Source organism: Stegostoma tigrinum, chromosome 38 (assembly GCF_030684315.1).
Source record: "Stegostoma tigrinum isolate sSteTig4 chromosome 38, sSteTig4.hap1, whole genome shotgun sequence".
Classification (NCBI taxonomy): Eukaryota; Metazoa; Chordata; class Chondrichthyes; order Orectolobiformes; family Stegostomatidae; genus Stegostoma; species Stegostoma tigrinum.
The window spans coordinates 17,528,256-17,555,630 of record NC_081391.1 but is presented as its reverse complement, the minus strand read 5'-3'; the positions used below and the strand labels follow the sequence as shown (position 1 = coordinate 17,555,630).

The window sequence follows — 27,375 nt, the reverse complement described above, 5'->3', positions numbered from 1 at the left end:
CAGAACAACACCTGGGTCTCTGGATTAACAGTCTAGTGATAAAACTGCTAGGCCATCAGCTCCCTGTCCCTTCTCTGTGGCCTAGAAGCACACAAATTCCAACCCAATCCCGTAAGTGCCATATTTGGGGTTGGACTTGCGATTTCTGGGCCAACAGTTTGCCAGGAAAGAGAGGAAAAGAAGCTCACTATTATGGAAAAAAAACTCCAGGCCAACATTTCTGCCACATCCAGACACGCTGTGTTGGGTCGGTGTATGTAGAGACATGCCTGAATAGTGAGCTATTGACCTGACCTGGGTTATCAGACAACAAAGTGCAGACAGAACATGCAATGACCTGAGTTAATTCCAGGACACCGTTCCTTACTTAATTCTCCCAGGTGACTTGTCTTGTGAATTAAGCTGTAGCAAATCGAATTGTGATCATATGAACTAGGAGTAGAATCACGGCAAGTAGGCCCTCAAGCCTACTCCACCATTCAGTAAGATCGTGCTTGATCTGATTGCTTCACATTCCAGCCTACTCTCAGTAACCTTTCACCCCTTACTAATCAGGAGTCTATCTACGTCTGCATTAAAAATGTTCAAATACTCTTATCCCAGTGTTGGATTAGGACTGTGTGGAGTGAGCTTTACTTTCAGTTTAAAGGAGTCAAGGAAGCTTCACTTTATGTTTGACCCCATGCTGTACCTGTCCTGGGAGTGCAGTTTAAATTAGTTGAGAAGTTTTACACTGTATTTGATATGTCATAACTTCCCTGGGAGTGTTTGATGTGGCAATAGGGAGGTAACTTTTTTTCTTTCAATTTAAAAGGGTAGGGATGGTTAGCTCTGTATCTCAGTCTGTGCAAGACCTTTTCTTTGGTGTCTGATGGAAACAGTGTGCATGGAAGTTTACTCTGTATCTAGTTCCATGCTGTACCTGTTCTGGTTGTGTTTGTTGGGGACAGTGTGGGGTGAGCTTTATTTTCAGTTTAAAAGAGTAAGAGGAGCTTTACTCTGTTTCTAACTCTATGCCGCCCCTGTCCTGGGACTTTTTGATGGGCATAGTGTAGAGGCAACTTTACTTTCAGTTTAAAAGAGCTGGCGGTGGTTTATTCTGTATCTAAACCTGAGCTATATCTGTTCTTTGATGGGGAGAGTACAGAAGACTTACTCTGTCTAAATCAGAAGGAGCTAGGTTGCAGCTGTCCCGTTATTTTGGGAGGGGTAGTTGGAGATGCTCAATCAAAGTGACTCACCTCCTCCTCTTGATGAAATTGGAATCCCTCAACAACAATGTGAATAAAAAGACAGGGCAATATGTAAAAAAGAAGAACAATCATTTATTTATGTTACAATTTTTATTGTTTTCTGTTGAGCATGGAGCAGCAAATGAGGCATGCTTTTCCTACCTGCTATCAGTGACCACCCTCCCCAAGCCCAGAGTCACTCTGACATCTACCTGGATTTCACACCCAAATTCACCGTCTCATTGAGTGTCTCTAGGACTTTCTTCTGTGCCATTGCCCTGCGGAGGTGAAGTTTGTAGTCCTCCATCAAGAGGTCATCGTAACGTTGCACTGCCATGTACATTTTCTTAATGACCAGTCCAGAATTGAGGAACAAACTTCTGGTTTGGAAATCTGAAATATTTATCAGCCACCTGAAATCAGGGAAAGAAGGTCTTTAATTTCCATACAGAGTAACTTGAGGCCATTCCAGAGTGCTTGGCAGGCAATTGGGTGCTTTTTGAAGGGTGGGCAGTGCTGTAATGTAGGAAATTCCAATCAATTTGTGCATTTTAGCTCCCACAATCAGCAACTTAGTCAAGATGTGGTTATTAGTTTTGGTGGTCTTCGAATGTTCTCCTCTAAGATCTTCTGGCTTTCCTGTGTCTGGAAACTGACCGATACCCCTGCTTTTGAGGTGTCCATCTGGAAAACGCAGAGTGGAATGCTGTCAATAGATTTTGAGACTTTGCTTCAGGGTGAGGGGGTTCAGAAATCCACACTGTGTGGAGGAAAACCATCAGTCCATCACCTACTGCCAAGAGGTAGCCTCACTGAAGGAGCTGTGCCTTTGCCTGACTCAGCAAACTTCCTATTCCAGAAAAGCTGATGATATAGGCCCTATTCCGTTGGAGTTTACAAGAATGAGAGGACATCTCATAAGAGTCCAAAGATGTGCAGGGTAGCTGGATTAGCCATGGGAAATGCAGGGTTACAGGGACAGGGTAGGGGCGTGGGTCTGGGTGGGATGGTCTTCAGACAGTTGGCGTGGAACCAATGGGCTGAATGGCCTGCTTCCACATTGTAGGGATTCTATGATTCTATCTTACTGAAACATACAAGAGGGGACTGTATAGGGTGGATATCAGGGAATGTTCCCACTTGTTGGAGAGACTGAAAAAAAGGGCACAGTTTAAGAGATGAGAATTCCCTTTTCTTAGAGGGTGGTCTGAAATTTGAATTCTCTTCCCTAGAAAGTCAAGAAGCCTGGATGTGTAATTTTTATAAACACTGAGATTTTTGATTGACAAGGGAATTGAAGTTTTATTTTGTTTCATCAAGGGATGTGGACATCACTGATGGACATATCCTTAATAACCCAGAGAGTCTGGAGTCACGCGTTGGCCAGACCAGGTAAAGACAGCAGATTTCTTTCCCTAAAGGACATTAGTGACCCAGATGGGGTTTTACAACAATCAACACTGGTCATCAGTGGGCTAGCTTTTTATTCCAAACTTTTTAAAAAAAATTATCAAATTCAAATTTCAACCTCTGCCACAGTTGGATTCAAGCTCGTGTCATCTTAACATTGACCTGGGGTTCTGGGTTACTAATCCAGTGGCATTACCACCAGGTCACCACCTCCATGTCATAGGGGAGGGGGTGGGGGAAGGTGGGGGCAGACAGACAAGTGGAGTTGAGACCAGAACCTGATCTCATTGAATGGGGCTTGTGGGGTGCAGGAGTGGGAATTAGAAGGATGGAAGGGCTGAATGGCCAACTTTGGCTCCTACATGACAAGACATCCAGGTATGTGTCACCTTGCAGCCACGGTGTTAAACACCCTCAAATACCAGTAGAGAATACATCCCAATGAGGTGCAGGTCCTACATCCTTTTCTCTAATGTGTAGCTCAGAAGAAGTATCTTAAAGAGCTGACCTGTTGCTGACGGAACTGCCCTTTGCAATCAATAAGAGGCTTTTTCTTCCAGCTGTGAGCTAAGTGATTTTCCATTAAAATGCACTCAACCTGGGGGTGGGTGGGGGTGGGATTGGCATTTGCTTGAGGGGCTACTTTACAAAACTTTGTACAGTCTGTCCAGTGATTCATTTTAAACTGACCCATCAGATTGTACAGGTATTCTTGAATCAACCTGTTCAGAGATTTAGTACACAGCTGTGAAGAAAGTGGGATTTCAACTCAGGCCTCCTGGCCCAGAGATAGGCGCACTACCATTGCACCACAAGAGCTCTCTATCAGAATCTGTAGTTGAAATCAAATGGAAGCTGCTATTGTTCATCCTGTGTTAAGGTGAAAAGTCTGATACCAACTAACAGAATGCAGAGCAGAAACTGGAACTGGGATCTTGCTTTTTTGCTTTAACAGGAGAGCAGCTGGTAAATCTGATTAAGCTTTTATCTCAGGACAGACAGGGTATGGATCAAGAATGGCTATTTGTGAACTGAATGGGAGGTCATCCCTCCTTTGGAGATAGAGAATTGTAGATGGAAAGGGGAGCAGAGCTGGTGGCAATAGTGCCACTCCTGAGCTCCAGTCACCCTTCACTACCCACTCTAAGTGGCCGGCACAGTAAGTATAACCTTCTCCTTCCATGACCCACACCCCACCACATCCCCAACAAACTGACTATCTGGACATTCAACCACTAACACTTTGTGGTCCTGCGCAATTGGCCTTCTGCAGGTGCCCTCGGAGTGCCATCGCATTCCCGTTCGTCATATGAGAGCCACGCCTGTGGTGGGCTAAGGGCAGCCTCACCCACCACCCTTCCCAACTCACAAAACCCACCCTCACCCGCTCCCTAGCAACTTCCCCGTTCAAACCGGAACATCGTGCTGACACCCAAGCTGCTTTGAAAAGGTGTCAGATGGTGGCAGTGGCATCCGCCCAATCCCCACCACCCCTCACCCGAGCCTTGTCCTCATAGCTTACCTGTTCTTCAGGCCTGATGAGCCACAGATGACATTCACGTTTTCAAACTGGATGCTGGTGATTTTCCCGAGTGCAAAGGCATTGGGAAGGATGCTCTCTGCCGCTGTCATGATGTCCTGGTGTGTGAGGTCCAAGTCAGGCTGGAAGGAACAAGGTGCACAATGAGCAATTTCCACTGGTTGCCATCTCCCGCTTGGTCATATTTTGCTGCATAACTCTCCCATCATTGGGTGGCCCGACCATCCAACTGGAAACCCAACAGATTCTCTGTTCCCTGATTAGATGATTTTTGACCTTGGATCACAAAAAGTCTCTCTATCCACTTTCAATAATTGTATGAATAGAATAGAAAATAAACACTTGTTTTATAGGCCCCTTTTGCAAGTTGGGCTTCTGGGAGACTGCCCTCTGACCCATAGCTTCCTCAGGGGCAGCCCTAGGGAATTAAGAACATGAGATGGCCCGGGGCACTTGAGATGTGTCAAGTCCCACCTTCCCAACAGTGAAGACTGCTGCTGCCAAACAATCCTGGAGGATACACCATGATATGGGAGGGACCAGTCCAGACTCAGAGGCAGAAAGTTGGGTGTTCAAGACCCATGGCAGAGGTCTGAGCACTGAATCCTGCACTGAGGAAATGCTGCACTGTCAGAGATGCCAGCTTTCAAACAAAACAGTACACTGTGGCCGTGTCTGCTTCCTCAGGTGGTTCTAAAAAATTCTTCTGACATTATGCAAAGCAGGGGAGTTATTCCAAGCATCCTAAAACAGATACTTATCCTTCAAACCACATCACCCAAAAAAAGAAACAGAAGATCTGGTCATTATCACATGACTGTTTGTGGGTCTAGCTGTGAGCAAATTGGCTGTCATGTTTCCTCCATTGTAACGGTGCTTGACACTTCAGTGATGTATTTCATTGGTCGTAAGGTATTCTGAGATTGTGAAAGACGCTATATCATAGTTTTCATTCGTGCCTGATAATTAAAGGTAAGCAACCAGACAAAAGCAGTGTACAAACAGCATACTGACGCAGGGGGAACTGGCACCCGGCTTATCTGAGGCACAAACTCCATGCAGGGTAATACAGTTGACATCAGCAACCTGGCTGGGATAGTGCTGAGAACAGGTTGGGAGATGCGGTTGGCTCGGGTTTCCATTCCCAGCCAGCCCTTTGTGCCTCTAGTCCACATGGAGTGGAGAGGCAAAAGGCGAATGCCCCTTACCACCCCAGTTCCCCATGGCCAAATAGCTCATGCCAGTCACTGGCTGAGATCATGTAGGTGTGGATGGGGTGTCAGGGAGTGCTAGCACCTGTGAATCTGTGGCCCAAAATGGTTCCAGGACAGAAGGGAAAAGTGAAACAAGGGCAGGTAGCAAATTGATCTATTTTGTGGAAAGCATCTGGGCATTGAAAGCAGAATTAATGTTTCGAGTCCAGTGACCCTTGTTCAGAAATGTTAACCCTGCTTTCTCCCCACAGACACTGCCAGATCCGGTGAGTTTCTCCAGTAATCCCTTTTCTTGTTTCAGATTTCCAGCATCCAATAGCTCTTTGTTTTATAGTAATTCTTTTTGTGACTGTTTTACTTTTCTGAATTATGAGTGTGAATAGTCAGCAAAGCACAAACTACATCCACATTTCCACCTTTCCCCTAATGACAGGAATTCCACAGATAATTAGCACTTAAAATGGCAATTAACTCTCATCACCCTGACAGTTTACTCATAGCAGTGGGTGTGTTGTACTTTAATCACTGGCTGAGGGGGTTCCCAGAGGTGACTTCCTGAAATGTTAATATAACTGAACTGAGTGCCCTAAGCTAGGACACTCTGCAGGGTTTCCAACTCTACTCTTCTAAACTGAAAGTAAAGCACCCTCTACACTTCTAAACTGCAAGTAACATTCCTTCAACATTATCCCCACCAAACACTCCCAGGACAGGTACACTGCAGGGCTAGACACAGAGTAAAGCTCTCTCTACTCTTTTTAAACTGAAAGTAAACTAAAAGTAAAGCTCCTTTTATGTTTTTAATTTGAAAGTAGAAGAGACTCTACACTGTCCCCATCCAATTCATCAGGAAAGGGACAGCACAGGGCAAATCCCTCTACACTTTCCCCATCAAACCCTTCCAAGACAGGTGGGGCATGGGGTTAGGTACAAAGGAAAGTGCCCTCCACTCTTTTAAACCAAAAGCAAAGCTGCGTCCACACCATCCTCATCAACCCACTGAGCTGCCAATTCTAACCACGTCGATTCCTGGAAATTTCATCATGTGAACTCCAATCCCTGCCAAACTCCCTTACCCCAAACAATTTACATCTGAAGAAGGACTGAGGGTCCAAAAGCTCATGTTTTCAAATAACCTGTTGGACTTTAACCTGGTGTTGTGTGATTTCTGATTTTGTCCACCCCAGTGCAACACCGGCACCTCCATATCATCCCACAATCCTGTCATTAGCCACTCAATGTGTCCCTCATCTTCAGACCTGCCTTCACATTCAGCTCATCAGAAAGTGAACCACAACCTGATTGGTTGACACTTGACTGTCAATCAACCCCTCTATATCTTTCCACTCAGCTTCAAATAATTATAGCACTCAACAGACAGCAATCACAAAGAAAATTAAACTAAAAGCACGTTTTGAAATCATGTTTTATGAAACTGCTGGCAAAATTCAACTGTTCTTGAATCTTGCTAGAAAGGGTTACAACTTTCTGAAGCTAAAACAGAAATTGCTGGAGCAAGACAGCAGGTTTGGCAGCATCTGTGGAGAGATAAAAACAGAGTTAAATGAAGTTCTGAAGAAGGGTCACTGAATCGAAATGTTAACTCTGTTTCTCTCTCCACATATATTGCCGGATGTGCTGAGTTTCTCCAGTAATTTCTGTTTTCGTTTCAGTTTTCCAGCATCCTCGGGATTTCATTTTATGTTTCTGAACCTTTTTGCCTTGAGCTCAATCAGGACAGATGCAAGAATGCAACATTTCAAAAGAGCTTAACTATTCACAGGGCATGAGTAAAATTTGCTGATTGGTTGACAAGTCGATTCTGGTTGGGTGAGGCGTTAACATGGAGCAAATTCCTATATTTCTGTCCTTAGAGCTTTAGTATCATGAGAGGGTTGGAAACACAAATCCCCATTGGTGTGTGTGAGCTATCTCTGATGTGTGTCATTCTCAGTGCCACCAATAACAAAGTAGGAACATTGCCCCCCGTGATAGTGAAAGAAAGTAGAAAACTTGCTTTAAATGGTTCCAGTGTGGAAGAGATATTTTTGCTTCAGATTTTAGGCTGGGGTTGCCAGAGATGTATCCCATGGAGAAAGGGAGATTGAGGAGAAATTTAATCAAGGTGTACAAGATTAAGGCAGGTTTATATAAGTTTGATCAAGCAATTACCTGAGAGAGGTAGATTCTTGATCAAGTTATGGGAAAAGAGCTCCAGATCATGACCATTCACTGTAGGGGAATCTAGCATTCTAGGGAAATTACAGGAATGTAGATGGGAGCTTTGTGGATGGGAGGACTGTCAAGATTAGCCATGATTCTGTTGAATGCAGGACCAGGCTTGAGGAGCCAAACAGCCTACTCCCATTTCTATTTCTAATGGGCTTAAAATCTATTGCAATAACAGTTTTAAAGTGTTCAAACGAGGCAGGAGGAATGTGAGGCAGCTTGGAGCTCATTTTCCACAAGGATGGTTGAAACGAGATGGGATGGGAAATGAGAAAATAAACCATAAAGTCACAGGACAGGGCACTGAGCTTCTGTGGATGGGTTCTGAAGGTTTCTGCCAGACAGAGAGGACAGGAAAGGAGGAAAATAAAAACCCAAATTTAGAGAAACATACGAGGAGGAGGAAGCGACAAAATGAAGGGCCAGTGACTTTGTGATGCAAGAAGGAGTCACAAGGTCCCTGAAGACCAGAGTAACTCGGAGAGAATTGAGCATTTACCGGGCATTCCACACAGATGGTCAACGGCTGCGACTGAGGCGTATCCTGAAATTTTCGAATTCCTGGCATTTCCGTATCCAGCGATTCGTATTTGGAAATGAATTGCTTCAAGTGTTTCTTCCTATTGTAAACACCACAAAATACAAGAATGTTAAATGGTATTTAACAAAGTTCAGCACTCTAATGGGAGTTTCTCTGTATCTGGTCTCTCTCTCAGGGAAGTATCAGTACTCTAATTGGAGTTTCTCAGTCCTCCCTCTCTCTCTCAGGGAGATATCAGTATGCTGACCAGTATTTCTCAGTCTCTCTGAGTCCAGGAGATATCTGTACACTGTCTATTGTCTCTCAGTTCCCGCTCTGTCATGAAGATATCTGTACACTGACTGGTGTCTCTCAGTCATCTCTCTGAATCCGGGAGATATTCTCAGTCCTCCCTCTTTCAGGGAAGTATCTGTACACTGACTGGTGTCTCTCAGGGACATAACTGTAAATTGACTGGGGTTACGACACACTCAAATTCTACCTAGACTTGGCTAAAGCATTGCTTTTCACTTACGAGTCTGCTGCTGGAGGGATTAGTACAGCGAGTGGGGACATTAGAGTGCAACGAGAAGCGCTTCTGCTTGAACATTCCTCTGTACCTACGCTGATTTAAAGATAGTTGACCGGCCGGTTTTAGTGGCATTGATGGTCTCACTGAGGAGATTGAAAGGCATTCTGGATGTTTCCCCTGGGTCGATACTCTGGGCGTTATCTGGGAAGGACACAAATCAGTTTCATAATGGTGTTTGTGAAATTCACAGGCTAACGTTGAAGGACCAGTTTTATGTGTCTGTGTGAATATGTATAATCAAGGAAGCATGTGGGTATACAAGTATGCGCATGTGTGCACAACTGAACATGACAGAACATACGTATACAAGTGTGCAAGTACGTACACGCATAGATGAGCCTCTGTATGTGTATATATTTGAACATGTGTGTACAATAGTATGTCTGCATGTGTACACACAAGTGTATGTGTGTACACATGCACAAACATGAGCATGTGTATATATATACACGTACATTTGCATGTGTACACGAGCATGTGTAAAATGCAAGAGTAAAGACATGAGAATGTGTGTGTGTGTGTGTGTGTGTGTTTATGCACTTGAGCACGTGTGTATATGTGAGCATTTGTGTGTATGCATGTGAGTATGTGTGCATGTGTATACAGGTGAGCATGTGTCTCTTGAGTGAATGTGCATGTATATGTGTGGACATGTCTGGGTATGGGCTGATGTGCACGTGTGTGCATATTTCTCTTTGTGCATGTGTATGTGCTGGTGTGTGTGTGTGCACATTTCTCTTCGTGCATGTGTATGTGCTGGTGTGAGTGTATTCAGTATGTTTGTGTGCATATGTGCTTGTATACATGTGTGAGTTTGTATGTACATGCCTCGACTAATCTATGAACCAAATGCATGCAATAAGGATCATTTGGTCATTATTGCCTTGCTGTTTGTGGGAGATTGCTGTGCACAGCTTAACTGCCAACTCTCCCACATCACAACAAGAGACTACATTTCCATTGGCTGTATTTTGGAACATCCTGAGAAAATGAGAGGTGCCACACAAATGCAATTCATTTCCGACTGTGTTGTCCGGGGAAGGGGAGGGATGGGATGAGGAAGTTGGGAACAGAAATCAGAGCGTAACAGGACATGGGAGAGTAGGCCATGGGAGTTTTCACTCAACAGGTAGTTAATGCGAACACTATCGCTACTCAAACATGAACTCACCGGGATTTTTGGGAGGATCCATTTTAAATTAGTTGTCCTGCCTTTAAAGGTTCAAAAACAAAATCACAATCGGAAATCTCTCCACTATCAGGCTGTGGCTGGGCACAAGGGGTCAGAGAATGCCCAGACAAGAGGCCCGTTTGCTTTGTAAGGTTAACAATGACAATGGAGGACAACAAATTAATTCACCAGCCCCATCCGATAGTACTCCAAACACTTCTACCCACTCCCCCAAAACCCCTTGTGATATCAACAGAGAGTTTGAGAGCCCACTGTGACCCAATACTCCCATTGTGAGGTTGGAGCTGAGGACTTCTTCAGATTGAACTCTCACCCCCAACCCCCACATCTCTGGGTATTGGACAGTCTCCACCTTCCCATGCTCCATCAATCCTGAAGGCAGTCAGACACATTTTCCCATTCAAACTTGGTGCTGAGCTCCAGGCACCAACACAGATTCTCTGAGGTTACCCAGCACAAGGGATGGTACAGTCTGAATACCACTTCCAACAGTGCCTGATTAAAGAACATGGTGAGGAACAGATAAAGAGACAACGAGAATCTTGTGTGTCTATTTATGCCAGCTCGCAGTCCATGTTACTCTGTGTGTGACACCCTCCCACCCATGTTACTCCATGTGCAACACCCTTTAGTCTATGTTACTTTGTGTGTAACACCCTCCAGACCGCATTACTCTGTGTTGAACGCCTTCCAGTCTGTGTTACTCCATGCGCAACACCCTCCAGTCTGTGTTACTCCGTAGGTAACACCCTCCAGTCTGTGTTACTCCGTGTGTAAAAGATTCCAACCTATCATACTGTGTGTAACACCCTCGAGGCTCTAGCCTACTCCTATTTCAGAGGCACATCTGTTTGCCTGCATTGTTTACTTGGCCATGTGTCACACCTTTATGGTATTGAACAGAAAAAGACTTCAATTCCCCTTCCAACTTTATTTGATATAGACCCATCCCCCTCTCCTTACATCTCCCTCACAAGCTTTGCATGTAAATCAATCAATTTACAGGAAACACAGGTGATTTACTGATGGTGGTTAATAGATGGAAAAAAATACCGCAATGATTTGATGATGAAAAAAAAACATTCAGCTGTGTATGAAAGCACTTCTGGATATTAAAAAACAGACTTACATTGATATAGCAATTTCATACAGCGCAGGACACCTCAAAGCCCTTTACAGTCAATGAGGTACTTTTTGAAGGGTCTCAGTAGACATAGTCCCACAGTCCCATTAGAGAGAGAGAGAGATGACTGGTGGCACCCTAACTTGAGGGTCACCACACTTCAAGCAAAGGAGGAACTTGAGAAGATTACAACCTCAGAACCTGCACTGTTGGCATCCAACCAACCGACCTTACTGACTCTCAGTACCGCTGGCGTTGCGCACACAAACAAAAACTGCAGCTTTACAAATGACCACCAGAGGGTAGCAAATGCCCAGCCTGCTCAGAATGCCCTTTATCTTCAGTTTAGGGGCTGAACCCTGGACAAGAAGTGAGGAAGGATCAGAGAGAATGACTGAACAATCCCACAGTGAGCCACCCCACCATTGTGTACCAAAGAGGCCCAAAGCAGCCCAGGGCTCCTAGAAAAGAGGTCTCCCTTGGAAACACACCACCTTTGGGTTTTCAACTCCGGCTAGACTCATTCCCTGGAGGGTGGTTCATGTGAGAGGGAGAGGGCTTGGAGGAGCAGTCACATCACTGGTCTAATAACCCTGAATCTCAGGCAAATGCTCTGGGGATATGGATTTGAATCCCACTGGGGTATTGTTTACCTGGCCACGCATCACACCAAGGGCAGCACGGTGCCTCAGTGGTCAGTGGTTAGCACTGCTGCCTCACAGTGCCAGGAACCCGGGTTTAATTCCACCCTCGGGTGATTATCTGTGTGGAGTTTGCACATTCTCCGGGTGTTCAGGTTTCCTCCCACAGTCCAAAGATGTGCAGGTTAAGTGGATTGACCATGGTAAACTGCCTGTAATGTTCAGGGATTTGTAGATTAGGTGGCTTACAAGGGGATGGGTCTGGGTGGGATGCTCTGAGGGTTGGTGTGGACTTTTTGGGCTGACGGGCCTGTTTCCACACTGTAGGGATTCTACGATTCTATAGATGGTGAAATATAAATTCAATGAAAATCTGTATCTATAGTAATATGAACCCATCTGATTTGATGATGTATTTTGTTAAAAAAAATCTGCCATCCTTACCCAGTCTGGCCTACTTGACTCCAGATTTACAGCAAGAAGACCTTAAGATGACGGAGCAAAAGTAGGCCATCCAGCCCATCAGGATTGTGCTGCCATTCAATGACAACGTGGCTGATCTGAGAATCCTCAACTCCACTTTCCTGCCTTTTCCTCATTACCTTTGATTCCCCTACTGATTAACAATCTATTTATCTCAGTCATACAGCATAGAAACAGTGTCTTCTGCCCACTGTGTACTGTGTACAGTTCTGCTTGCCTTGCTACAATAAGGATATTATTACATTAGAGAGAGGTCAGAAAAAAAAGTACCAGGATGTTGCTGGGATTGAAGGGTTTCAGCTATAAATATAGGCTGGATAGACTGGAACTTTTTTCACAGGAGCATAGGAGATTGAGGTGCGACACTACAGAAGTTTATAAAATCACGAGGGGCACAGATAAAGTAAATAAAAAAGATCTTTTCCCTCGGGTGGGTGAGTTCAAAACATGGGGGCATATTTTTAAGTTGACAGGAGAAAGATTTAAAAGGGGCCTGAAGGATAACTTTTTCATACAGAGGGTGGTTTGTATATGAAATGGCTCACCAGAGGAAATGGTTTATGTTGGTACAGTTACAACATTTAAAAACACTGGGTCAGGTACTTGATTAGGAAGGTTTAGATGGATATGGGCCAAATGCAGGCAAATGGGGCTAGTTTAGTTCAGGAAACTTGGTCAGCATGGACAAGTTGTACCAAAGGGTCTGTTTCTATGCTGTATGACACTGTGACTCTATATTAATCACATTTACCTGCACTTGGTCTGTAGCCTACTTTGCCCTGGCATTTTAAGTGCTCGTCCAAATGCTTCTTAATGTTATAACAGTACCTGCGTCCACCACCCCCTCAGGTACCATATTCCATATTTCTACCACCCTCTGAGTGAAATTTTTTTCCTCAGTAAATTTATGCCCTCTAGTCCTAGACAAATTAACCATGGGAAAGAGATTCTCACAATGTACCCTGTCTATACCTCTCATAATTTTGTATACCTCAGTCAGATTCCTCTCTTAGCCTCCTCTGCTGCAAGGAAACCAAACACAACCTATCCAGTCTCTCCTCATAAATTAGACTTTCCGTTGTAGGCAACGTTCTGGTGAATTTCCTCCAGACCTGAATATACTCAATGACCTAGCCTTGACAGGCCTCTGCAGTAAAGAATTGCACAGATTCATTGTCCTGTGAAAGAAGAAATTTCTCCTCATCTCTGTCTTAAATATGCGATTCTTCTTCAGAGATCATGCCCTCTGGTCCTAGACTCTTCCACAAGGGAAAACAACCTCTCCGCTTCAACCCTGACAAGTTCTCTAAGAATTCTCTGGCCCCTACAGCCTCCCCATCTCAGTAACATCTTCCAGCCACTAAACCTCTCCCTAACACAGTAACATCTCCTAGCCTCTAACCCTGTCTGTCCAGGGCCTCCTCCAGTCCCCTCAAATCTTTTGTGTCTCTGTAACTTCCTCCATCCATCCCCTATACCCCTATCTCGCGAACCTCCTCCAGTCACTACACTCTTATCTCTGTAACTTCCTCCAGCCTTTACACCCCTCACTAATTTGTAATCTCTTCCAGTCCCTACACTCCTCTCTGTCTCTGTAACCTCCTCCAGCCCCTATACCCCTCCTTAACTCATAACCTCCTCCACCTCCTAAATCTCTGAGACCTCAGGAATTTTGTCAATGTCAGTTAAATGTGAAACAAAGAAGTGACATTTTTATTGCTATTCCCAGGACAGGGCTCTCAGCGCTCACTGACAGGCACCTAGACAAGTTTCAGTGGTAGTGAGTGGGGTTTCATAAACTACCACAAGATGGCTTGATGAGAGGAACACAGCAAAATGCACATTGGAGAGAACTATCAGAATAAGACACATATACGCTCCCCCCCCCCCCCCCCCACAGACAAATATAAACAGTATATTCACTCTATAGACACACACACTCACGCAGAAAGAACACTGGCCCACACTCATATGTACTCACTACTCACATCCACATGTGCTTAACCATCACTCACCCACACAAATATATCCATCCACACATACACGTACACACCACCTACAGACTGAGCCACGTACAAAAACAGTCTCGATAATAGATAATGTTTTGAGGGCAGAGGTGAATGAAGGTTCCATGATGAGTGGAGGCAATAGGGGGAGGTAGTGGAATGCAAGGGTCCCAATCGGTGGGGCTGGTTAACTGCTTTGTGAAATGGAAATGTTACTCAACGACCAGAGCCTTCTGTGCCCTGCATTGAGGCCTCCCTCATCCTCCGAACAGTGCTCACTGGGTGGGTTCCAAATCTGACAGCTCCTGGTTAGGCTGGTTATTAAAATAGCATGTGGGCCCCATCGAAATATGAGTTAGTCATTGAAACTGGGTGTTTCCAATGGTAGCCAATCCCTGTGTGAGTTCAGGCAGGTTAAAAGTGGCAGACTGTGGCATTGTGACATGATCTTAACCCTTCCTGCGTATTAGTCAGGTTCAAGCTGAGCCAATTTCTTTCCTGACCATTTACAGTTAAACTCATCAAACTACATGGAAAAGTGAAGGGACAGCAGCAATAGGTTCATTGGAGGCCTTCTCAATATCATTTTTATTCCGATTACAATTCCATTATACCTTCAGACGAGTGGCGCTGTAGATAATGAATCACTGACACACAAAGCCACTGGCCCTGATCACTGATTAGCTTCACAATCACCCTGACAGCCTGTAGATTCAGCAGCTCACACTCCACCTCAGCCTCTCCATTATCTCTGTCTGCCTCCCTCTTACTTGTCTGTTTACGCATACACCTTACCTACACATACTTATGCCGACACACACTCTCACACCTGTACACACTCAAACACACTGGCAGACATACACCCGCACACACTCGCAACAACACAGATATGCAAACCTAAACAAACAATGCACAGACTCTTCCACACACATATAACTTACACACTCAACCATATTTACACACACCTATCCTTACACTTACTTGCACTAACATCAACACATGCATATCTTCATTCACAGTTTATTACACATGAACACATAAACATATACCCCCAATACATGAATATCTAGACACTCTCAACCAGACCTACATACAACCGCACACACATATATACACACTCACACCCGCACACCCTCATGCAGATGCACACTTCCACCGACTCACTCAAACCTACAGCCACTTGTACCAACACACACACTTACAGCTACCCATTTACACAGCACACCTATACAGGTACAATGGCACCTTCACCCATGCACACAGCTAACACAAATTCACACACATATTTACCTGCACAGCGACAGGGCCCCACTCTGACACACAATCAAACATACACACTCAGTAGCACTCTCAAGGAGAATGATTCCAGAGATTCACACCTCCAGGAATTCATTGCCAGCACCCGGCCCCTGGGCGGGAAGAACCGTAATCATGTCCCAAGAGTTTCAAGACTGAATGAAGCTCCTCGTTCCTCAACCAGTCCTGTCTTATCTATGTCCAGGAGTCCCAGAGAATGTAAAGGCTCATCTCCTGCACTCACAGGATAGATACAGTGCGGAAGCAGGCCACTCAGCCCACTGAGTCCACACTGATCCTCTGAAGAGAATCTCACCCAGACCCCACCAGCCCCCAATCCCTGTAACCGCACATCCACCATAGCCAACTCACCCAACCTGCACAGCCCTGGACACAATGGGGCGCTGTAGCATGGCCAATCCAACTAACCTAGACATTTTCGGACTGTGGGAGAAAACCAGAGCATCCAGAGGAAACCCATGCAGACACAGTTAGAACATGTAAACTCCACACAACTGCACAACGCTGGAATGAAACCTGGTTCCCTGGCACCAAATGACAGCAGTGTTAACCACTGAGCAACTGCTATTCAATCAGGAGAATAAACTTGATAACACTATTTTTGAAAACCCTCTTTTTTCATCTTATTCACATAACTTTGTTTCTTGCTTTTAAAAGTATCAGAGATGAGGGGAGGAGAGGGTTGGAGGCAGGAGACCAAGTGCTTTAAAACTCAAGGATGATATTCAGTAAAAGTTGGCCAAGTCAAATTGTCCCTCACTGCTCCTAAAAACTGTTACCTCTTCATCACCTGCTGTGCTACAGAGTGCCTGGCTATTTGGGCCACACTGTCATTATTTTTTGGTACAATCACACCACTCACCTCTCATATTGTTCACACTTTGCACCATCAGCATTACCTGTCTGTTAGTCCACCACTGCACGCTCACCAACTTAACACCCGAGATTCGCATCCTCTTGCACCCATTGTCTACCCTCTAAACTGTGCCTTCCCCGCTCTTCCACCTCACATTCAAAACAAAATCTCAAATGCCTTTTCCTCCCCACTCTCCCACCATTTACAAGCCTCAAGATATCAGTGACACAGCAGCATCAATTCAGAGGGTCGTGGGTTCAAATCCCATGCCAGACCATAATTCACAAATCCAGGCAGTATTGAGTGGGAGCTGCAGTGTTGGAAGTCCTGACTTGAGCGTACAACGTTAAGTATTTTAAAGAGCGATATTGATAGATACTTGATAAGCAAGGGGGTGAAGGGTTATGGAGGCGGGTAGGAGAGAATGTGGAGTAATCAGGTCAGCCATGATCTTACTAAATGACTGAGCAGGCTCGTGAAGCTGAATGGCCTAATCCTACTGTAAGTCTGCCCCCAGGTGACTGAAAATGATCATACGAGTTCATGTAAGACACTGATTTCTTTTTTATTTTGCTCTTTCCTTGTTGGGGGTTGCCTTTGAACTGAGTGTCTTGCTTAGCCATCTCATAGGGCAATTGAGAGCCCACCACATTGCTGTGGTTCCAGAGTGACCTATAGGCTTGACCAGGTAAGGATGGCAATTTCCTTCCCTAAAGGGCTTTAATGAGGTATTTGGGCTTTTATGACAATTGACAGTAGTTAAAGTTAGCTAACTTTTCATTAAATTCAAATTTCACCATCAGCCATGGGATTTGAACCTCAAACCCCGAACATTAGTCTGATGTTCTGGATTACTGGTCTAGTGCCTTTACTACTAAGTCACCGCCCTCCGGAAAGTACTAAGTATTTTGTTTTTATTCTGTAAATGAAGGAGACCTGCATTTGGCAACATGGTATAATTGTTTATAGAAATGTTCACATATATGTATTATTTTTGTTGTTTTCTACTTTATTTCGATATTAAGTTATTTCACAAACGCAAAAACCTGAAGCCAAATAATCGGTTCCTCTTTTGCTGAATTTATTTGTGTCTATAAAGGGGTCACTCCTGGATAAAGTGCAGTATTGTCTGTGCCTCTCCATAAATGTGTAAGGGGTTTGTGCTGAGGCTCCAAAGGCGGAGGAACTGTGGTTTGTCTTGAAACTGTTTGGCAAAAGACCACTCTTGCCAGTTCAAAGCCTGTCATTCAACAGTTGGCATTATTCACAAGGAACACCATCCCCCCTCTCCACCCCTCACCATGTCTCTTTGATCCAATAGATGTCTCCAGGTCAATGCTCCATATGGCGCACCAAGATAGGAGGATGGCAGCAGGTGCCCATTACAGAGTTGGTAAGTGAGATCATAAGTTGCAGGAGCAGAAGTAGGCCATTCAGCCCACCAAATCTGCTCTGCCATTCAATGCAATCATGGCTAATCTGATAAGATCCTTCAAAAAGCCCATAACTGGCTGTGAAGGGATCTGACTCAGGCAGTGCTACTGGATTGAAAACTGGGACCTCAGTGTTAGATTAGAGTCAGAGACACGTCAGCAATGATCCACTCACAATTACCAATCCCAACCCTTCCCACCACCTCCACAGCACGGAGCAATTGACCTTCACAAAATTGGATTTGTGGAGCTAAATAAATTAGAGAAGGAGAATTGTTTTCATTATGTGGCTCCTTGAGTAATACAACTGTCTCACATCACCTACAGAGTGAGAATGACCAGCAACTTTCTCAAGGAAATGTCTACTAACTCAACCCTATTGACTGTTCTTCATGTGTGCAGCTTATTCACTGCTTATTCTCCAGTTATTATTGATACAGGGATGTCACATTGAGCACTTGTATGTCCTCACATAATGTCAATATGCACAACATCAACACGGAATGAGTTACTGAGTAAAGCTACCTCTCCTCATTTAAACTGAAAACAAAGCTATCTACACTGTCCCAATCAAACATTCTCAGAACAGGTACAGCACGGGCTTAAGGACAGAGTAAAGCTTCCTCTACTCTTTTAAATCAAGAGTATAGATTTCTCTACACAATTTAAAAGGAAAGTTTTATTCTATATCTAACCCTGTGCTGTTCCTGTCCTTGGAGTGCTTGACAGGGACAATATAGAAGAAGCTTCACTCTGTATTGAACCTTGCGCTGTACCTATCCCAATAGTGCTTGATGGGACAGTGCAGAGGGGGTTAAAGTAAACCTCCCTCAAAACTTTAAAACTGAAAAGTAAGTTCCCTCCACACTATCACCATCAAACTCCCAGGACAGGGAGTGCATGGGATTAGATGCAGAGTAAAGCTTCATTTAAACTAAAAGTAAAGCTGCCTCTTTTGGGCTTGAGGAGCATGGATAGGGTGAAGAGCCAAGCGAAAAGTGAGGTGCTGTTCTTCCAGCTTGCGTTGAACTTCGCTGGAACACGGAGGCAATCCAGAGACAGCTGTGTTGGCCAGGGAACGGGCTGGTATTTTAAAGTGACAGGCAACAGATAGTTCAGGGTCTTTTTTGCAAGCAAAACATAGAAGTTCTGCAAAGCAGTCACCCAGTCTATGCCCAATGTAGAGGAGACCACATTGTGAGCAGTAAATACAGTAGACTAGATTCTGGGAAGTGCAGGTGAAGTGTTGCTTCACCTGGAAGGTATGTTTGGGCCCTTGGATACAGGGAGGGAAGAGGTAAATGGGCAGGTGTTGCACCTTTGCCAGTTACAGAGGAAGGTGCCTTAGGGCTGTGGGGAATCTTGGGGGCTGAAGAAAATGTGGACCAGAGTGTCCTGGAGGGAACAGTCCCTGCAGAAGGCGGACAAGGGAGGGGAGGGGAATATATGTCTGATGGTGGCATCTTCTGGAGGCGGCAGAAATGGTGTCTGATGATCTTCTGGATGTGGATGCTGGTGGGATAGGAGGTAAGGACAAGGGGAACCCTTAAGCTGTTGCAGGAGGGAAGAAAATGGGTGAGGGCGGGAGATGGGTCAGACCCGTTTAAGGGCCCTGTTGACAACGGTGCTGGGGAATTCTCGGTTGAGAAAGGTCACCAGACCCGAAACGTTAACTCTGGTGTTTTTTCTTCAGAAATGTTGCCAGACCTGCTGAGGTTTTCCAGCAACTTTGTTTTTGTTCCTGATTCACAGCATCTGTTCTTTTGGTTTTTATGGAACAAAAGTAGGCTACTCAGTCTCTCAAGCTTGCTCTATAATTCAAAAAGATAATGGCTGATCTGATTTAACTCTCAACTCTACATTCCTGCAAAAACTAGATACTGTTTCATTCCCTCAGTTATCAAGAATCTACCTACCACTGTCTTCAAAATGTTTAAAGAATCTGCATTCACCGCCTTTTGAAAAAAGGAATTCCAGAAAACTCATAACCATCTCAAAGAAAAAGCCATTTCCTCATCTCTGTTTTAATTTTGTTTTTATTGGGTTCCCCCTTATTTTTAAACTGTGACCTCTAGTTCTAGATTCTCCTGCAAGAGGAAACATAATTCAACATTACCCGGTCAAGTCCCCTCAGGATCTAATATGTTTCAATTCAGTCACCCCTGACTTTTCTAAACTCTGGAGGTTACAGGCTTAGCTTGTCTACTCTTTCCACATTAGACAACTACTTATTCCAAGTATTAGCCTAATAAGCTTTCTCTGAACTGCTTCCACCTTAGGTCCAAGACCTTTCTTCAGAATCCTGGCATCTCAACCTTGGTCAGGGTGCCCAACAAGATTCCAGAGGATGTTTTGTGACCTCCTGAGAGGTTTAGCTGTGCCACTGTTTATCATTCCTTATAAAATATGCCATCTCTGCCACTTGAAGGCATCTGGAAATATCTCCACTTAAATGAACTTCACAAACCACTGGAACTGGAGACCAGCTCTGAGCTGGGCAAATAACATGCATATCTAAGAGTGCCACATTCCCTGGGTACTGCTCTAAAATATCAGCCGGCAACTTCCCCTTCAAAAATTTTACGGTGATTGGAGGAAGATATAGGGGAGATGTCAGAGGTAGTTCTTTACACAGAGAGTGATGGGTGTGTGGAATGAGCTGCCAGTGGTGGTAGTAGAGTCAGATACATTAGGGGCATTTAAACGACTCTTGGATAGGCACATGGATGATTGTAAAATGTAGGGTATGCAGGGTAGTTTGATCTTAGCGTGGAATACTCGGTTGGCAAAACATTGTGGCCTGAAGGGTCTCTACTGTGCTGTGCTGTTCTATGTTCTATGTTAAAACCACTCAGCATCCTGACTTGGAAATATATTGCTGTTCCTTCAGCATCACTGGGCCAAAATATTGAAACTCCTTCCCTACCAGTACTGTAAATGTCCCTACACCCTCAAGGGCTACAGCGGTTCAAGTTGGCAGCTCACCACCACCTTCTCAATGACAACTAGGGGGAGGCATTGCCAGCACACTCACTTCCCCTGAATAAGCAAACAAAATGAAGATAATCAAATCTTGGGATGGGAATGAAATCCACAATCTTCAGTTTTGGAGTAATAACATACCTCCATTGTATTCACTTGATAAAATTAGCACAAAATACACATAGAGATGACAAAGTGTGGAGCTGGATGAACACAGCAGGCCAAGCAGCATCCTAGGACCACAAAAGCTGACACTTCGGGCCTCGACCCTGAAGGGCTTCACACTTTGTTATCTCGGATTCTTCAGCATCTGCAGTTCCCATTATCTCTGACAGAAAATAAGCATATTATTTTCAGAATCAGTTCTCCTTTAACTTCTGTTAAATGAATTTAATAGTTTTAATTTCATGGGAAAAAATGCAATAAACTTTATGCTAGTCATACAGAAATATTTCGTAGACTGAGTCTCTGTGCTGAATTAGACTGGTTGCAGGCTCTTTGAACCAAAGACCATAATTACTGTCCAAGATTTCTGCTTTAGATCTCATTATTTCTTCCTTAATAATTGCCTCTTTCTTTCACTCTTTCACAGAATGTCAGTGTTGCTGGGTGGGCTAGCATTTATTGCCTATCCTTAGTTGCCCGTGTGGTGAGCTGCCTTCTCCAACCATTTCAGTCCCCGAGTTGTAAGTACAGCACAATGGTGTTGGGGAGGAAGTTCCAAGATTTTGAGCCAGCGACATTGAAGGAACAGCTTTATCTTTCCAAGTCAGGGTGGTATGTAGCTTGGAGGGGAAGTTACAGGGGGTGATGTTCCCATGTATCTGCTACCTTGTTCTTCCTGCTGGTAGTGGTCATGCATTTGGAAGGTGCCGTTAAAGGAGCCTTGGTGAGTTGCTGAAATGCATCTGGTAGATGATACACACTGATGTGCATTGGTTATGGAGGCAGCAAGTATTATAGGTGTTTGGTGGAATGCCAGTCAAGTGCACTGCTTTGTTCTGGATGGTGTCAAGCTTCTTGAGTGTTGTTGGAACTGCAGTCATCCAGGCAAGTGTGGAATATTCCATCACACGCTTGACTTGTGCTTTGTTGATGGTGGACAGGCTTTGGGGAGTCAGGTGCTGAGTTACTTTTCCCAGAATTCCTAGCTTTTGTGTGACATGATCAATCCAGCTAAGTTCCTAGCCTGCAGCACCACCCAGGATGCTGACAATGCACATGCCAGCAATGGTAACGTTGTTGAATATCAGACAGGTCATGGTTTGAATCTCTTTTTTTTGGAGATGGTCAATATCTGGAATGTATGTGGTGTGAGAGTCACTCTAAATCTATCAAGCATCCCCTCTCCTGCTGTATTTCCTCTCTCTCCAATCACGCACATTGTTGGGGTTGAGTACAGTCAGACTCTGGCTATCTAATATTTGGGAACAGGAGCAATATCTGATCCTAGATGACTAAAATAGATACAATTGTAGTCCCCAAAATCAAACGTAATTCCTCTCCAAGCTGGAACTTGTTTAACTGTGTATTTCTCATATGCAGGCTCTTTCTTGAATCCCTATCCCCCATTTCCTCCTCCTCCATTCATCTCTATTAACCTCTGGCTGTCTCTGTTAGAGATTATTAATGAAATGAAAGCAGTAATTATCTTAACAAATGAAACAGGGGCAGCAAAGCCCCAAGCTCAGTGTGTGGTGCAGCCTCTTCAGGATTGATAACCTTTTACTTATTTCTAAATCAAGGTTTACTCAAGGTCAGAAAGTGACAGAATCAAATTAACTCAAATCAGATTTTGGTTTTACTTTCCTCTCTGGCTGTCTGTAAGGCGCTTGACCCATTGCTGTGCAGTTTATTTTCCAAATTAGGTGTGGCTCTTCTTTCCTCAATTTCTTTGGTATACTTTCTAATCAACTTGTTCTGATATTATTACGCACCTCTGGAACAGGTGGGACTTGAACCTAGGCCTCCTGATTTCAAGGTAGGGACACTGCCAAATCTTCTCACGTGTTCTAGCTTGGTTTCCTCAAGTCTTCAAAGAAACACGGGCTAGACTTCTAGGTTACCAAGAAATTATGTTTATTAATGCAGTGTACATGATTATTAGCCTGCAGAGCAATGTCTTCTGAGCTCTACAGGGTCCAATTGAATCAAAGAATCCTTACTGTGTGGAAGCAGGCCATTCAACCCGTAAGTCCACACTGCCTCTCCGAATAGAATCCCGGCCAGATCTACCCCCGCATCCTATCCCTGTAACCCTGCATTTCCCATGGCTAACCATGCTAGCCTGCACATTTAGCGGAATGCTAACACTTGTTAATTAAAATCGCCAGGCCATGGCATCACATCTTGCCCGGGAGTCCCATCTACCTATTCATTAAAACCCCTGCAGCAGAAGGTTGTGGGTTAAAATCCCATTCTGGAGGTGTGAGTATGGAGATCTAGATGTGTGAATGCCGAGGGTGCGCCACTGTGAGGTGCCACCAATCTGGATGAAAAATCAAACCAAGTCAACAGCTGCCTTCTTAGGTGGTTGCAAAAGATTGCCAATTTACTCAGGTCTGATTATTTTCATCTTGCTGTTTGAGGGAGTTTGTAATGCACAAATTGATGACCACAGCTCCTGCAGGACAACAATGACTGCATTTCAAAAGGACTTAATGTCTGGAAAATTGCTTTGGGAAAAACTGAAGTCTAGAAAGGGGCTACGTGCATACAAGTCATTTCTGGGTACAGGAATGAATTACATTCATTTTGGCTACAGCTGCCAGGCCTTGGGGTGAAAGTTTCCTGGAGTAAGTCAACACTGAACATCAATCTAGTTTACAGTGTGGCAATATCCTCTGACCTTTGAGGGGTCAGAAGGCAACTTCTGATTGGATTTCATTTTGTCAAAGTCAGGAATTGGTGAATGGTACAATCTTATTTTACAATCACCCTCTCACAACCTATCGCTCTTCAAGGTTTTAATGTTAAACAGCTATCAGACTGGCCGTGCACTGAAGTTACCAGACCTGACTAGTTTGGTGCTCAAACTGAATGATTAATGTATTAATTAAATCCTTTTGTTTCCAGGGCCCGCCAGGTTCTGTGTCTCCGTGAGCTAGGCATTTATCTGACGGTAGCTGTGAGGATTGGATTGTTGACTGTATCTGACAAAGATTTGTTAAAGGCAGAAAATTTTACCGGTGTAGCCAGACAGCTGCATTTCAAGCCAAAGGGCTTGTATTTAATGAACAGATACATTACAAGACAAAAAAAGAGAAGAATTTGCATTTGTATAATGTCCTTCAAAATGCTTGGAATGTTCCAAAATGCTTTACAGTCAAGGAGGTACATTGTTGTAATGTTGTAACACAGGAAAATGACACCCAGTTTGTGCGTAGCAAGTTCTCACAAGCAGCAGTGGCTTAGTGACTGAATCATCTGTTTTAATGGTATTGTTTTGAGTGATGAGGTTTAGACAGGACATTTAAGAAAAACAGGGATGTACTGTGAGCTATCTTTTGGGCTACTTTGTCCTGGGGGCAGTCGAGCTCTTGAGTATTGTTGAAGCTGCAGTAATCCAGGCAATTCCATCACACTCCTGTCTTGAGGCTTGTAGATAGTGGACAGACTCGGGGGACAGGAGGTGAGTTAATCGCTGCAGGATGCCCAGCCTCTAACTTGCTCTTGTTGCCACAATATTTATATATCACATCCAATTCATGTCATGGTAAATGCTAAATGACACCCACCACCCCCACTCCACCCCACCCAAGGATATTGATGGGTACAGGGATTTGGCGATGCCTATACGACTGAATATCAAAGGGAGATACTTGAACCCTCTTTTTTGTTGACAGTCATTAACTAACTGTGGATATGTACAGGATACTGAGACAAACCAGGTGACCTAGTGAAGCCCCAGGGAAAGGATACCCATATTGGATTTCACATCTGAGATCAATGTCAAGGTGATACACTGGCTCATATGTATGAATGTTACTTACATTGCTTTAAAATGTCTGCTCCATGTTTCACATCTGGCTTCCAGCTCTTTCATCAGCTTATTTACTTTTCTCTAACTCTACACCCAGGTTGAATCAGTCAAGCACAATGAGCAACAATTGTAAACATACTTAAAATCAAAAGCCACAACCTGGGCAATGCTATTCGCCAATTCCCGATCGTTCTGACAACTTTTTTTTAAAAGGAGCCTGCATCAGCCTTTTATACAGAAACAAGGAGCAGAAATGGATCATTTGGCCCTCCAAGCCTGCTCCAGCATTCAATATGAACATGGCTGATCCTCTATACTTGTGCCTTGTTCCTGTTTTCTCTCCAGACTTCTTGATCCCTTTAAAATCTCTTTTCTTGAATATATTCAGTGACCCAGCCTCTGCAGTCTTCTGTGGCAAAATATTCCACAGGTTCCATTTGAGTGAAGAAATGTTTCCTCACTTGAAATGGCCAACCCCGCATCACAAATTTGGTAACAGTTTACAATGACCATTCTTAGTCTTATTGTCCAGAAAAGAAAAGAGAGCTGATGACATGGTGGAAACATTATTGGCTTTGTAATCTAGGTTAACATTCTGAGCAGTGATAATGGGAACTGCAGATGCTGGAGAATCCAAGATAATGAAATGTGAGGCTGGATGAACACAGCAGGCCCAGCAGCATCTCAGGAGCACAAAAGCTGACATTTCGGGCCTAGACCCTTCATCAGAGAGGGGGATGGGGTGAGGATTCTGGAATAAATAAGGAGAGAGGGGGAGGCGGACCGAAGATGGAGAGAAAAGAAGATAGGTGGAGAGGAGAGTATAGGTGGGGAGGTTCGGGAGGGGATAGGTCAGTCCAGGGAAGATGGACAGGTCAAGGAGGTGGGATGAGGTTGGTAGGTAGGAGATGGAGGTGCGGCTTGGGGTGGGAGGAAGGGATGGGTGAGAGGAAGAACAGGTTAGGGAGACAGAGACAGGTTATGGGATGCAGTGGGTGGGGGGGGAAGAGCTGGGCTGGTTGTGTGGTGCAGTGGGCACCTTCTGAGCACATTGGTTTGAATCCCACCACAGCAGTCAGTAACATCTGAATTCAATAAAAAGCCAGTCTAATTGTGACCATGTAAACATAACTAATTGTCATTAAAATCGCAGCAGAACTGGACCCAAAACATTAACTCTGCTTTCTCTGCACAGGTGCAGCCAGACTTGCTGAGTTCCTCCAGCAATTTCTGTTTTTATTTTGTTTCTGACTTCCAGCATCTGTAGTTCTTTAGCGTGTTTTTGGTTTAGTATTTTTCTTTAGGATATGGGTGCTGTTGGTCAGGCCAGCATTTATTCTTTTGTTCTGAAGGACCTTATAGAGGTTTATAAAATGAGGGGCATTTAGCTCTATTGATTGCTTTGTAAAGTTGACAGTCTGGGTTCAATTCCCACACTGGCTGAAAATTACAATGAAGGACTCTCCTCATCAGACTGTTCCCCTTGCCTGAGGTGTGATGACCCTCAGGCTAGGTCAACTCTCTCTACTGGGAGAGCAGCTTGATGGTTTGGTAAGATTATGGTGACTTGAGATAATGAGAATAGTAAGGGTATTTCCCCTATTGTGAGAGAGTTCAAAACGAGAGGGTGTGTTCTTAAGATGACAGAAGAAAGATTTAAAAAGGACATGAGGGACAACATTCTCACACAGAGAATAGTTTGTGTGTGGAATGAACTGCCAGAGGAAGCGGTGGATGAAATCACAGTTACAATGTTTAAAAGACATTTGGATCACTACATGAATAGGAAAGGTTTGGAGGATATGGGCAAAACACAGGCAGGTGGGACTAGTTTAGTTTGGGAACATGGTTGGCATGGACTGGTCGGATAGAAGGCTCTGCTTCCATGCTGTGTGACCCTACAAAAGCCACTGGATCGGAAATGTTAACACTGTTTCCCTCCACAGATGTTGCCAAACCTCCTGAGTTTCTCAGGAATTTCTGTTTCTGATTTCCTGCTCCTGCTGTCCCTTAGTTCATTATATTTTCTTTAAATAGGATATGGGTGTTGGTGGCCAGTCCAGCATTTATTCTTTTGTTCTGAGGAGGGGTCACTGGATCTCAAATTTTTAGCTCTGTTTCTCTCTCCACAGATGTTGCCAGACCTGATGTGTTTCTCCAGCAATATCTGTTTCTTTTTGTTTTTAACAAAGGCCCAAAAACTGACCTTACAATAGCTACACAGCGCTGAAAGAGTTAGCAACACAGGCGTTGAAGCTGTCTGTAAATTGGATAGCACAATATATCTAAATAAGCAAGCGATTGCCAACACAGACCATGAGACGGTTAGTCACCGAGCTCTGCTGACAGTGAAATTCATCTTAGAAGCAGTAACGTTATAATATTCATTAAACTCATTCATTTTTAATTCAGTGGTTGATTTAAATGCTCCAACCTGTAGTCATTAGGAGTCAAAGCACGTCCCAACCGCTTGTGAAGAATTTCGTTTGTCGCCGCCATCGCCACCGTCCTTCACCAAAATGGAGCCACCATCAGTGTCCTTCACCAAGATGGCGCCGCCGTTCCTCAGCAAAGATAGTGGCGCCATCCGCCTTTCACTAAGATAGCGGCGCCAGGGCCACAA

The 27,375-nt window shown here is 44.3% G+C and overlaps 1 protein-coding gene across 3 annotated transcripts; it reads right to left on the bottom strand.

Annotated features, from left to right (window-relative positions):
- Window positions 1–1,385: 1,385 nt before the first annotated feature.
- Window positions 1,386–27,273, bottom strand: LOC125446964 (putative uncharacterized protein C19orf81). Of its 3 annotated transcripts, none has more exons than XM_048520993.1 (4): window positions 27,187–27,273; window positions 8,125–8,245; window positions 4,165–4,304; window positions 1,386–1,645 (listed from the first exon to the last, which is right to left on the bottom strand). In XM_048520993.1, the coding sequence occupies exons 1-4, from the start codon at window positions 27,249–27,251 to the stop codon at window positions 1,441–1,443; spliced, it is 531 nt and encodes a 176-aa protein (XP_048376950.1). In that variant the 5' UTR covers window positions 27,252–27,273; the 3' UTR covers window positions 1,386–1,440. The 3 variants fall into 3 exon arrangements, with proteins under 3 accessions (XP_048376950.1, XP_048376951.1, XP_048376952.1); XM_048520994.1 differs by lacking the exon at window positions 27,187–27,273 and adding an exon at window positions 11,059–11,152; XM_048520995.1 differs by lacking the exon at window positions 1,386–1,645 and adding an exon at window positions 1,726–1,916.
- Window positions 27,274–27,375: the final 102 nt, after the last annotated feature.